This window comes from Excalfactoria chinensis, chromosome 7, assembly GCF_039878825.1.
Source record: "Excalfactoria chinensis isolate bCotChi1 chromosome 7, bCotChi1.hap2, whole genome shotgun sequence".
NCBI lineage: Eukaryota > Metazoa > Chordata > Aves > Galliformes > Phasianidae > Excalfactoria > Excalfactoria chinensis.
In genome coordinates this window covers 13,673,975-13,686,809 of record NC_092831.1, presented here as the reverse complement: position 1 = coordinate 13,686,809, position 12,835 = coordinate 13,673,975, and the positions used below count along the sequence as shown (strand labels likewise).

Here is a 12,835-nt window from a genome sequence, read left to right as displayed (position 1 = left end):
TGGGCAGAGGGCTGGTCTGGCAGTCTGTGGGATCACAGCCCCAGGCAGGAGGGATGGATGAAACCCTCCTTTCAAATCTGGCTGCCAGGGACAAGGTTCCAAGGATGAAGAGCTGGTTGGTGGTGGCTGATAGGGATCTGCTGCTATCCACTTACATGTGGGAATCCATTTACTGCTACCTGCAAGTAAACTCTCGCTACGCAAAGGGCAACGGCGGTGGTTTCTAACATGCTGCCAAGAGACAGGATATCTGTGGGTGTCTGTTGTGGGGGTTAAAGCAGCACCCACAAATGCCCCCATCTGTACAAACAAACAGCCCAGTGCACCCACACAATGGAGCTTCTCCTTTCACCACAGTTGTACTTCATGCTCTGTTATCCAGGGAGCTGTGAGTGCCAGAGAAACCCAGAAGTATCCTGGCTCCTGCTGGCTCAGGGTGAGATCAGCAGAGGCTGCTGGTGCCAGAGAGCACACCTATGCTGCTCCTGGCCCCCGTGGGTTCTGTATAGGGATGTCAGTGCAGGTTCCCCACTGGGGATGCCATGCAGGTTGGGTGGATGCAGAAGCTGGTGCAGCTCTGGGATGGAGTGACCCCAGGGTAAGGCATGTGCACAGGGAGGGAATGAAACACATCCTGTTCCCAGCGCTGCACCTCAAGGGCTGACTGCCAGAGGGCGAGCAGAGGTGTTACTGCTGAGCTCTGCCTCCTGTACACACATTGTGTATAGCCCCATCCCAGGGCAGGCTACCCCAACTTCCCCTGCCCCCCCCTGCTCTGCCAGCCTGCACTCCCCTCACCTCCAGCTGCAAAGTGAGCAGGGCAGGTGGGTGGAAAAGTGACAGCTGGTGTTGTTCCAGTGCAGGTTAATGAATGTCTCCTCCTCTCCCCCCTCCACACCTCCTCCTCCCCACCACCCGCCCCAGCACCCAGGCTTCTGGCTCCTATCAGCCCATCAGGCTCCCATTAACAAAGGCAGCCCTGGAGAGTTTGCATAGAGACCTGCTCTGCCTCTAATCGAGGTGGGCTAATCGCCTCCCTTGCCCAGCCTGCCTTCCCTGGGTCAATATTTGCTCTGAGCAAACACAGAGCTGTGACAGGTGTGCTGGGAGAAGGCTCGCCACGGCCAGCCCAGCCCTCTCGCCTGTCTCTGCTCAGCCCCATCTCTCCGGCCCCCCGACCGACGGCCAGCAGCGCTATTTTTATCAGGGCTATAAAAGCCCCATCCTGCCGGCGTCACCCTCATTTTCTGCTTGCGAGCCAGCAGGGGAAGGAGAAGCCGCTCACCTGAGAGCTGCCAGCGTGTCACCGGAGCCAGGTGAGGAGCTGCAGCCCAGCACTGGGCCGGGTGCTGCCTGCCTGGCGAGAGCAGGTGCTGGGCATGGGGTTCTGTCGGAGACAGCAGGGGACAAGCCCAGAGGAACCCTCCAAGGAGAGGAGATGGGCTCAGGGGCTGTTCCTTCTGCCCCTTCAGCTCTTCTGGCTGTTCCTTAACTCATCTCTTCTCTCCTACCTATATTTTCCATTCCTTTCTGACCCCCTCTCTCCCCCCTTTACTTTCTTCCTTTCTTTTTTTCTTTCTTTCTGTTTTCTCACTGTCCCTCCCCACCCTACGGTGCCAGCTTAACCCACCCCGCTCTGTTTGGCTTTCCCAGGCAGCAGATGTCAAGCATCCATCCACCTCTTGGACTTTACCCCCGAGCAGCGGCTGCAGTGAGGACACCAGCTCCCAGCCTAGAAGGACTTGGCCGGGGAGGAAGGATGGGGAAGGGGCACTTTGTAGCCTGCAGCACAAAACCTCCCAGCCTGGAGCGACTCTGCACTTGCCTGGCGTCGAGCCCCACGTGCAAGACCTGACCTGAACGTTTTGTTCGTTCGGCTCGCGTTAGGCAGGTCCAGCCTGTCTGCAAGCACACGCACCGTGCCAGCCACACGCAGGCACCTGCAGCCCACCAGAAGTGCACTCCTGGCAGCCAACACCTGTACAGGATACACGGGCTGGTTTGCAGCGCGCGTAGCATGATGAGCGCACACGGGATGATGTGCTCACAACACACAGTCCTCGCTTGCTTGCACACATGCACAGTGTTCAAGCCGTGAATGGAGCTTGCACAAAGCCATCAGCACACGGAACGTGCAAGCTGCACGCGTTCATGGGACCATACACACGTGCAGGACACATGGCACTGATGGCACTCAGCATTGCAGGCTGTGATATGCAGGACACACAGTACGTGTGCCCATGGCACTGTGGCACACGGGCACAGGGCTGGCTGCCCTACAGCAGTCAGATGCAGCCCCAGGTAGGTCTCAGTGGCCTGTTGGCACCGAGCAGAAATGGGGTAAGACAGCAGGAGCAGGGCAGAGGACTGGGGGGCTGCATCTTTTCCCTGCCTGTGCATCTGCATACGGTGCTGCTGCTGCAGTCCCTCTGGCCACGTGTTGTGGAAGGGTCTTGGGGGGGAACTGGGATTTCTTCTCCAAGCCAGCACAGAGCCCAGAACTGCTCCCTACTTCATTCAGACTGTACAGAGTCCTGGAGGGATGGGAGGTGGGAAGGTGAGGGAGCCCAGGAAAGGGGCAAAACCAGACCTCAGAGCTGTGCCTGTGCAGCTCCAGAGGGAACGGGAGCAATTGAGTGCTCAGAGGTGCCATGATTCCTGCTGCTTCCCCCATCCCCATGCATATGGGCTCAGCACTCCATGCTCCAGCGCAAGTCAGCTACATCCCTGCACTGGATGGAGCAAAGGCGCATACTGGGCTTCCTGAGTGAGCTTGGAAAAGTTTCCAGTACATGGTGTGGGGAAGAACCAAAAGCACAGAGCAAAGAGCCCCCCTGGAGCCAAGTGCCCACCCTGGCCTGGGGACAGCAGCACACACTGTGTGACACTACACAGAGCCTGGCCAGTACAACCCTGCAACCCTGAACTCTGTCTGTTGCTTCTAAACACGGCCCAGTTGAAAAGCCAAGAAAGCACAACACACCCCCCGATGTGCACAGCCCCTTGCAGCCACCTAACTCGGGATCAAACAGAGTGTGATTAATGGCACTGAGCAAAGCCAGACCCTGCTGCCTGCATGCTCCAGCCACCACACGTCCCCTGGTGCAGATGCTATCTGGCACAGTGGGGCACTGCAGGCACTGGGGATGCTCACCCTGGAGTATCCATGTACCATGGGAACATGTGCTCCCTTAGCACAGCCTGGGGCTATTTGAGCCAATGACACCCTCCTTGCACTTTGCAGGTAGCTCAGGTGCTACAAAAAGCCTATTGGTTCTGTCCCAACAAGAGCTGGAGGCAGACCTTGTGCACATGTCCCACTGGGAAAAGGGGACACCTGCAGCATCAGCAGGAGCAATACCCAGAGGAGCCCTGGGGTGAGCTGCTCCCTGAGCCCCACAGAGCAGGGATCTGGCCTCTGTGCTGTCACCTTGACTCTGTGTGAACAAAGCAGCTCAAGCTGCTCATGCCCTGTGCCCAGCTCCATGCCCAAGCCAGCAGTGGTGAATCAGGCTGACAGGGGACAAAGCACAAGGGTCCAGTGACACCACCACTGTCCCATAGCTCCATTTGCATCACGTTGGGCTCTTGAGGCCCTGTGCTGGGGATTTGCATTGTGCAGCTCTGCACAGGGCCAATTTGCATGGGGAGGGCAGGATGCAGGGGGAGTGCTGGGAAGCAATGTGTGCCCCAGAGTGCATTTGCATACAGGTGTGTTTGCATTCAGGTGTGTGTGCATATATGCACTCGTGTGCATTTGCATATGTATGAGCACATGCACAGCTCACTGTGTGTGTATGCATTCTTGCTGACCTAAAGCTGTGGACCTGGTGACTTCCCTGCCACGCTCACTGCTCCAAGTGCACACTGTGCAGGTGTGGGTGTGCACTGCTGCTGTCTCCCCGTGGGGTTCTGCCAGCACACTATGTGTCCTGCCCAGCCCGGATGCTTTGTGCCATCCCAGGGCGGGCACCACTTTGCTGCAGGATGTGGCAGCTGGCTGCTGCCCTCTGCATGCCAGCGTAACAAAGGGGGACAGCCCAAGGACCTGCTGCTTTGTACAGAGCCATCGGGGCTGTGTGGTTCTGCCATACCTGGAGGAGACACTGGGGCTGAGCAGGGGCTCCCTGACCCACAAAGGTCACCATGCCCCTGAGCTGGCACTGCTGCAGGTATCCAACCAGCTGGCACGAGGGCAGGGCTAAGGCTGAGGCTTTTGTGTCCCTGAGGTTGGGTTAATGTGGGAGGTGGGCACTAAGGGAACCAGCACCTTCCTCCAGGACACAAAACTATGGGAAGCCCTGGGGGTTCCAGGCTGGGGGTATATGGGGCAGCGGGCAGGAGGCTGATACCAGCAGGCTCTGCTTCAGGTCAGGCTCTGGACCTTAGGACCACCAGCTCTCCCACCCAATGCATGGCATCCCCATGCAGGCAGGGTGGGATAGGTCTGGGGTACTCCTGAGGCGGGGAGGGACCCATCACCCTTTTGGAGCTCACCTGTTGGTTGTAGTCATGCTACCATAGGGCAGAGCTGGTGCAGAGATGCAGCACTTGCCACCTGCTCACACCCAGGCTGTAATCCACAGGCAGGAGGCGAGCAGCTGGCGGAGCCTCCCTGACCTTCAGGTGGGATTAGTCCCCATGGGAACAGCAGGGAGCAGGCAGGTGAGGCCACAGCTCCCGCAGCAGCGTGGGGACCCAGGAAGGATGAAGGGTGACTGGACATCCCCCTGAATGGGCGCAGCCAGCTACATTCCTGCTATTGGGGTCCATCCCCAGCACCGGGTACACCCTAGCTATTGGGGTCCCTCTCCCTTTTTGTGTTCACCCCAAGGCCCATTCCACACTCAGAGCACTGCAGAGGAGCTGGGGCACACACAGGGACCAGCACAACCTGACAGCACTCCGGGGACCCCAGTACCTTGGGGCAGTGTGCGTGTGAGCTGCGTGTGGGAGCTAATCCCAGCAACATCTGCCAAGCTGCTTGCCATGTTTCCGGCTGTGGGCAGGGAGCAGGATGGCTGCACAGGGAACACGTGTGTGAGGGCTCCTGCTGGCAAGGGAGCCTGCAGCACCCATTGGCCAGCCAGGTGTGTGCTGGCACAGGTGCCATCCACAGCCAGCAAGGAGCAGAGAGGTGACAAGTGGCACTGAGGCATAATGGACCTTGGTTGGGGTTTACCCATCCTCCTTGTTCAGGGAGATGCTTGAGGACAGCAGGGCATTATATGCATCCTTCCCAGAGTCTGTGGGAAAACATGAGGAAAAAAGGAGTTGGGAGGCTGGGTAGGCAGATGATATGTTGCCCCTGATCTCATCAGCCATCCCCTGCAAATAAAAGCCACCTGTTTCAGCCCTGGCAGCAGGAAGCCATCTCCAGAACAAACAGAGCGCCAGGCAACTGGGAGAAAGGCAAACAGGGGCTGGCACCAGCTCCATCTGCTCCCTCCCAGCCCCAGTCCTGGACCTCCGGCCCCAGGGGTAACAGCACAGCCTCCAGCAGTGCTGGGGCAAGGGGAGCCTGGGGGGTTATGCTGGTCCACCAGCCTGAGTGCTTAAAATAAAGGTGGGAAAGGCAGCGTGCTGCCATGAGCCCCAGATGCGTGCCAGATGTGGCAGATACGCAGGCAGAGCCATGTCCCCTCCCTCCCTCGGTAGGAAGCCAGCACAGGGCACAGGCTGTGCCCACACGGATGGGGAGCACAGCGGGGGAGCGACCCCGTGCTGGGGCTGGTCTAGAGAAACCCGATCTGTTTTGCTCCTGTAGGGAACAGGATGAGCCGGGAGGGACACGGGGCCCTTATTAAATTAGCCTATGCAGCAGGCCCTGGGCGAATGTTCAGCAGCTCGCAGAACCAATATTAGCAGCTGCCCTTGAGCAGGCTCACTGCCTGCCCCCGCCTGCTTCCCCCTGCCCGTGTTCCCATCCCAGTAGATGCTGCAGGTGACCAAATGACATGTGGGGATGGTGGTGGCAGGGACCTCCTAGGGCCACTGGAGTTGCCTAGAGGGGGATAGGCGGCGTCAGCACCCTGGGGTGCAATGGGGAAGGGCTCTGACCATGGGGACCCTCTCAATCTGCTTTTCCCATTTGGAGCTCCCATATGGCTTCTCCAGTGTGCCAGGGTGTGGGATGGGGCAGAGAAGCAGGGATGTGGTACAGCCCCTACCTGGGGGTCAGTTTCTCCCTGGTTCCCTTCTCCTCCCCCTGGGTGCTTTTGTCAGAGAGGTTGCACCAGGCTTCCTCTTAGGGCTGCATGCCTGGAACGTAACATCAGGGCTCAACAGATCCTATAGCACAATAGCCATTACCCCACACACCCCATTCCATATGGGATGTTCAGCCTGCATTCCATACACTCCAACACAGGGGCAGGGACTCCATCATAAACCCCACATCACTCCGTAGCCCCAGGCTGTTCTACAATCCCATCTCATCCCACCCCATCCCAAACAATCAGTGCTCCACACCTCTGCTCTGCATCCTGATGCACAGTGATGGGGCTGCCCAAACACATGCTCTTCGAGGAATGTCCCCAGGCCACCCTGAGCAAGCGGGGCGGTGTCACCCCACTGTGCCTTGCATAGTCAGCGGTGCTTTGTGCGCCCAAAGGACTGTATAGCGCTGACGCTGAGCAGGAGCCGGATTCAAGCGCTGCCAGGCTGCACCCTCTGCTGGGACCTGGAGGCATCGGCACGGCACGGTGGGGACAACGCTGTCCACGCTCCACGAGGCGGCCGCAGGGGATCCGCGGATGCTCCGCACTGCAGAACGGAGCTGCCGGCCGATGGACGGAGAGAGACTCGGAGGGGGGACAGGAAAGGCATGCTGGGTGCTGCCACCCCTCAGATCCCAGTCCTTGCCCAGAGAGGCAGGGATGCTGCAAGAACAGGGCCACTGCGAGCCCCCTTGTTGTCCTCATCCAGCCGCTCCCAGTACGGAAGGCCCTTTGCCAGGTTGGGGCCATTGCAATCAAACAGCATGGAGCACTGTGCGGACATCAGCTGGGGGTGCTGCCCTTCTCCCCAGACGGCTGAGCCACGGCCCTGCCAACGCTGCTTCTGCCCGCCGCCACCATCCCTGGCACAGGATGCGAGTGCCCTGGGAAAGGCAGTGCCCCTAATCCCCAGGCCAAGCAGGGACATTGTCCAGGGGCAGAAAGCAAAGCGACGCGTCAGGCCCTTTGCCCATTGTGCCCTGAGCCCCTGTGCAAACACAGCCCAGCATTTTCTTTGTCGGCAGCAGGGGGTGCGGGGGGGGCTGCTCTCGCCACACTGCCTGAGTGGAATGGACAGCGGCAGCCTGCCCGGTGGGCTCCCCGGCCCCCCCGCTGACACAGCGCATAGGGACCCCGGTACAGCCCTGCTTCGCTGCCCGCCTATATAGGACTGGGGAAAGCCAGCACCGGCACCACCACCTTCGCCTCTGTGCCCTGCGACCAAGTAAGTACCAGGCTGTGAGCCCCCAAACCCTGATGCACCACTGCTGCCTTTGCCCCTCGCATGAAGCCCCCATGTATAGACCACAGGAGGTTGTGGGGATCATCCTTGCTAGAGACGTGCCACCCTACACGGGTCCAACAGGCACCCAGATCCCTCAGCAAGCTGGGCAAGGGGCTTGGGAGCAGCCCCACAAGATGGGCATATCACATGGAGAGAGAGGGCATTACAACTGGAGGGGTCTTGAGGTCCCCAGAGACCCCACAGCTGTAAGGGAAAGGGATGGGAGGTGTCCCCTGACCAGCCTGGAAGGGGCTGGTGACACGGGATGGGGTGACACCCAGGTGACACCGGGGCTCTGCCCACAGCTGAGCTCCTGCATGACCAGCGAAGCCATGGACACTCTGGGGCAGTACAAGATCACAGTGTGGGAGGAGGAGAGCTTCCAGGGCAAGCGCTGTGAGTTCCTCATGGAGTGCCCCAGCATCATGGAGCGCGGCTTCCGCAAGATCCGCTCCATCAAGGTGGAGTCCGGCCCGTAAGTGCCCCCCAGAGCCCTCCCCAACACCCCCTTCCCAGGGGCTGCCTGAGAGATGCGACACGCAGGTCCATCCCCTCCTCCCTTGCATGGTGTCTCAGTTTCCCCGTCCGCAAAGTGGGGAGAGAAGCCCTGCAAAGCCGAGGTGTTGGTGGGGAGAGGCTCTGCCTGCAGAAGGGATGTTTGATCCTGGCAAGGACTTGGACCCTGAGTACCCCCTCCTCTCCCACAGCTGGGTGGGTTTTGAGTACCCCGAGTACCAGGGGCAGCAGTTCATCCTGGAGAAGGGCGACTATCCACGGTGGGAGGCCTGGAGTGGGAACAGTGGGTACCGCACCGAGCATCTTCTCTCCTTCCGACCCGTCAAGTGTGCGGTGAGTTGTGGGGATGGATGTTTGGGCCAGCAAGGGACAGCAGGGATGGAAGGTGGACGTAGGATGGATGGGTGGATGGGTTCTGGGGGGATGTAGGATGGAGGGGTGGCTCTCACCTCCCTGCAGGCATCCTGGGATGTGCATCTGGGCTCACATTTAGCCCCAAACACTGCCCCAGCTCCTGCTCTGTACATTGCAGAGCCACCCCCAGCTGGGGGACCCCAGAACTTGTCCCATTAGCCTGGGGTAGGGGAGCAGACTCAGGGAGATGCTCAGGAATAAGGTTCATCCCCTCCCTGCCAGTACCCAGCCCCAGAGCAGCCGCAGCCACTATCACTCCATCACAGGGCTGCGGGTGCTCGCAGTGCCGGCACGTCTGTGCCTCCATGTGCCCCCCCCCAACTTTTAATAATCACCAGGCAGATATGCTTGGGCTTTAATAAAGAGGACGCGATAAGATCGCTCCTCGCTGGCAGGACCGCTCCACGGTGCAGATGGATGTGCATGGGGGGCTGGGCATGGAGGGGGGGGGGACAGTGCCGCATCGCTGTGTCCCAGATATTAACCCCTTGGTGCCCAGCACCCAACTGAGCCCCACAGAGATGGAGGGGCACTTCCAGCAGCCCACCTTGCCCTGCAGCCTTAGGGAGGGTGAGGATGTTGATGGGAACCACAGGGACATGAGAGCAGCATCCTCTGATCAGCTCCGGTGAGGCTGAAGGATACTTCATGGCTCACAGCCCTGCACAAAAGTAGGGCATGCCCCCCCAATGCCACATTCCCTTCCCATGCTGGCTGCTGACCCCAGTCCACTCATCCCGCAGAACCACAATGACAGCAAGGTCATCCTGTACGAGGCGGAGAACTTCCAGGGGCACAAGTTCGAGCTGAGCGACGACTACCCCTCGCTGCAGGCCATGGGCTGGGGCAACAAGGAGGTGGCATCCATCAAAGTGAACGCTGGAGCGTGAGTCCCACTACCTGGGGGTGGCAGTGGCACAAAATGGGTGTTGTGGGACTCTTCCTGCCCAGAGGATAGGGAACCCCAAAATGTAGAGGAGTCCTTCCCTTGGAGATCTGCGCCGTGTTCACCATGGGGCCAACAGGAGGAGAGGATGGGAAGCAGGGGTTTGGGCTCTGAGCCAGAGGTGTCCCTGCAGGTGGGTGGCATACCAGTACCCAGGATACCGGGGCTACCAGTACGTGCTGGAGCGGGACAGACAGAACGGCGAGTTCAAGAAGTACAGCGAATACAGCAGCCAGGCCCACACCAACCAGATCCAATCCATCCGCCGCATCCAGCACTGAACGGGGGCAAAGCGCGTGCCCTCGTAGCCTGCGGGCTGCCGTGCCATAGACCTGTACCTGGTAGCAAATAAAGGCATTTGTCAAAAAATGAGTGCTCCCCTCTCCGCTCTGCCACGGGGCAAGGCACCTGCCACAGCCCCACTGTTTCCCAGCATCACCCAGCCCTAAGTCCTGGCTGGGGTTTCCCATTCCTCCTCCCTCCCCCCGAAGTTTGGCCACGCCAGCACATCCGTGCAAGCATCCGGCTCCGGCTCCGCCTGGGCACACCGCGAGCCCCACCCTGCCTTCCTGCACCCTTTCCCAGCCTCCCCATCCTCCTGCATCCTGCGCCGGCACCCCCAGCTCTCCTGGGGGCATGCCGAGGTGCTCCCTGCTTGGGGGGAAGGCTGAGGTGCTCCCTACCTGTGGAATGTCCACTGCAAAGCCTCAGATGGTGGAGCACTGGGTGCTGGCTCTCCAGTGCAGCTGGCCTTGGGGTTGGGGGGCTGGTGAGGGGTTCTGGAATGGGGCCACACCTGTCTGTGTGCAAACCCTGCGCCTAAAAACCCCAGCCCTGAGCTCTGTGTGTGTGTGCACATGTGCACTGAACAAAAGCTTGCACCTAAGCGTGCACATACAAACCTTAGAATCCCACGCTCCTCTCGTTTCACAGCAGTGTGACCCACGCAAATACCCCCTTGCACCCATGCAGCCTCCCAGTGTCATGCTGCAGGGCGTCCCCACTGAGCCTCTCCCAGCCCCCTTTTGTCCCCACCCCACCACGGCCCCACGGCCGCCCAGCCTCACCCCCTGCACAAACACATTCCTGCACAGCGGCCGGGCTGCAGGGAGCCCAAGGCCACGTCAGCTCACCACTCTGCTCCACGCCACCCGCCTGCAGGTGAAGACCTCCTGGGCACCAACCCACAGGGCTGTATAAGGGGGAACTGCGGGGTCACAGAAGATGTGGGGGCTGCTCTGCCCTAACCTGAAGGGGTGAGATTGCTGGATTGGGGGTGGGGGGTGAGCCATCTGCTATTGCCAGTGGGGTGCTCCAGGGGTTCTGGATGCCTCACCAAATACCCTATGGACCTGAGCCCTTATCTCCTCCAGACTCGATCCCCCGTCCCCTGATTGCCCCATGAACTTGGGCCCCATTTCCTGAATTCCTCCTCATCCCACGGGTCTGTCCCAGCTCTCCTTTGTTCCTGCTCCTTGGGACAATGCCCCTTGGGTCCCCAAAGCCTGCCATCCCTTGGCTTCCCTGTGGGCACAGAGCTCCCCAAACCCGGGCACCCCACTCCCCCTGTCCCTCTTCACCTCTCAGATTTCTCCAGTTCCATCACACACTTGCTATTTTCCCCCATCCCTCCTGCCTTCCCCCACACCTCCAGCTCCCACAGCCCTAACTCTGCCTGCCACATGCCCTGTGTGATGCAGGCTCATGGCTGCAGGATCTTCACCACCTGTGCGGCTGCCAGGAGAGAGGGGCTCATGGTTCTTCCCCAACCCTGCTGTGTCCCGGGCTTGTTTTCCGTTGCCTGCGGTGTGTTGTAGTGACTCAGGCAGCGAAAGCAAGTCTGGGAGGCTGTGGAGAGGCTGCAGGGCAGGCAGAGGGGCTGTGGTGGGCTGGGGGAACAAACAAAGGTGTTTGGGGATGGAGGTGCTTTTTAAGAGCTGTTGCATCCTAGTGGCTTCCTTGGGCTGGAGGAGTTTGGTGGGTTGTGTGGTGAGCTATGCTCTTGTCACTGATGGAGGTGAGCAATGAGGGCAGAGGGTGGGGGCTGGCTGAGAACCCACAGAACCCCTATTTCGGCCTGTGCTTTGGGCACCCCCAGCCAGGAGGAGCTGACTACCAGCTGATGTCCCAGCCTATGCCCACCCTCCCCCATGGGCTGCATGGCTGGGCTGTGGTGTCTCCTCCTAAATGGCACATTTGGGCTGCAGTATGAATAAGAACCACAGGTTTGGCACCAACATATCCTAGTTTCCATTGGATTCACACCTCATGATGAAGAAATGCCGCTGAGTCCGGAGTGAGAGCTTTAATGGATATCAGTGGAACAGCAGAGGAGAGGTTGTGGCAGATGAGCAGCTCGCTCAGTGTCTGTGCAGTGTTGGGGCAGGATGGATGGCAGCACCTCTGGATCTTGGGAAGGAAGGTCCATTCTCAGCCGTGGGGACAGAGGTGGCACCTGGATGCAGCACCTGTGGCTGTGGGTGGTGGGGCCGGTCTGCCCAGAGGAGTCCTTTGGGACTGAGGTTGCCCCAGCTCCTTCCCATCTTTCTGCCCTTTCTTTCCTTGCTCTGAACCGCCCTCCTGTCTTCACAATGCTTGCAGAGAATGAAGGTACCTGGAACGCTTCTCTCCCAGTGCCAAACTGGGCAGCACCAGCTCTGGGATTCAGTAGCCGGCAGAGCCTCCCACAGGCTGATGGAGATACAGCCGTGCAGGTGTGGGTGGCTGCACAGAGCCCCCCAGTTGCACAGACGCTAATGATGATGAGAACTGATCTGTGCAGCAGGGACTGCATAACGGGACACCAGGGGAGTGCCAGAGCCGAGCCACATCCCGGTGCCGTGAGTGCCTGGCACTGAGCTCATCCTCCCCAGAGCTCTGGGATCCCCCCAGTTGCACAGGGGACACGGTGGGACCCCGCTTACCCACACCGCGAGGGCACGGGGTGCTGGGGAGGGCAGTGCCGGGGCACGGGGCAGTGAGCCATGCCGAGCAGGGTGATGTAGGGGCACGGCAGTGTGCAGCGAGGGGAGCCCGGGGGGGTGGGGAGGGGCCGTGGCCCGGCGGTCTCCAGGCAGTGTCCGAGCTCTGCTCGCAGCCGGGATGGCAGCGCCGTGTTTGCGAAGAGTTAAGGAGGCGGAAGAGGCAGGAAACGGCCCGAGCCTCTCTCCATAGAAACCCGCGGCCGTGATTAAAGTCTGATGCGGGCCCGATAGCGGGCTGGGTTGGGGGGGAGCGGTGGGGGTGGGGGGACAGCGCCCGCTTTAATTACAGCGGAGGAAATTGCTGGAGCCGGGGCCCCGAGCCCCTGCGAGTTGCCTGGAAACTCCCCCTCCTCCCCGCCTCCCTCGGCCCCTGCCCGTCCCCTGCCCGTCCCGCTGCCATTTATTCGCCATCAGCTGCTCCCTGATAAAGTGGAATAATAATAATAATAATAGGGGCAGGAATATTAAAACA

The 12,835-nt window shown here is 60.1% G+C and overlaps 1 protein-coding gene across 1 annotated transcript; it reads left to right on the top strand.

Moving 5' to 3' along the window:
• The first annotated feature begins 7,820 nt into the window (after positions 1-7,820).
• CRYBA2 (crystallin beta A2) lies at positions 7,821-9,660 on the top strand. Its single transcript, XM_072342175.1, has 4 exons — positions 7,821-7,978; positions 8,211-8,352; positions 9,177-9,319; positions 9,513-9,660. Exons 1-4 carry the CDS (start codon positions 7,821-7,823, stop codon positions 9,658-9,660), a joined length of 591 nt encoding a protein of 196 aa, XP_072198276.1.
• The last annotated feature ends 3,175 nt before the right edge of the window (positions 9,661-12,835 follow it).

What these genes read in the sequence shown, in the direction of transcription:
- CRYBA2 (XM_072342175.1), top strand. Translation starts at nt 7,821, where the DNA reads ATGACCAGCGAAGCCATGGACACTCTGGGGCAGTACAAGATCACAGTG. An exon ending in TCCGACCCGTCAAGTGTGCG is followed by an intron (nt 8,353 to 9,176) that starts GTGAGTTGTGGG and finishes CTCATCCCGCAG; the next exon opens with AACCACAATGACAGCAAGGT. An exon ending in ATCAAAGTGAACGCTGGAGC is followed by an intron (nt 9,320 to 9,512) that starts GTGAGTCCCACT and finishes GTGTCCCTGCAG; the next exon opens with GTGGGTGGCATACCAGTACC.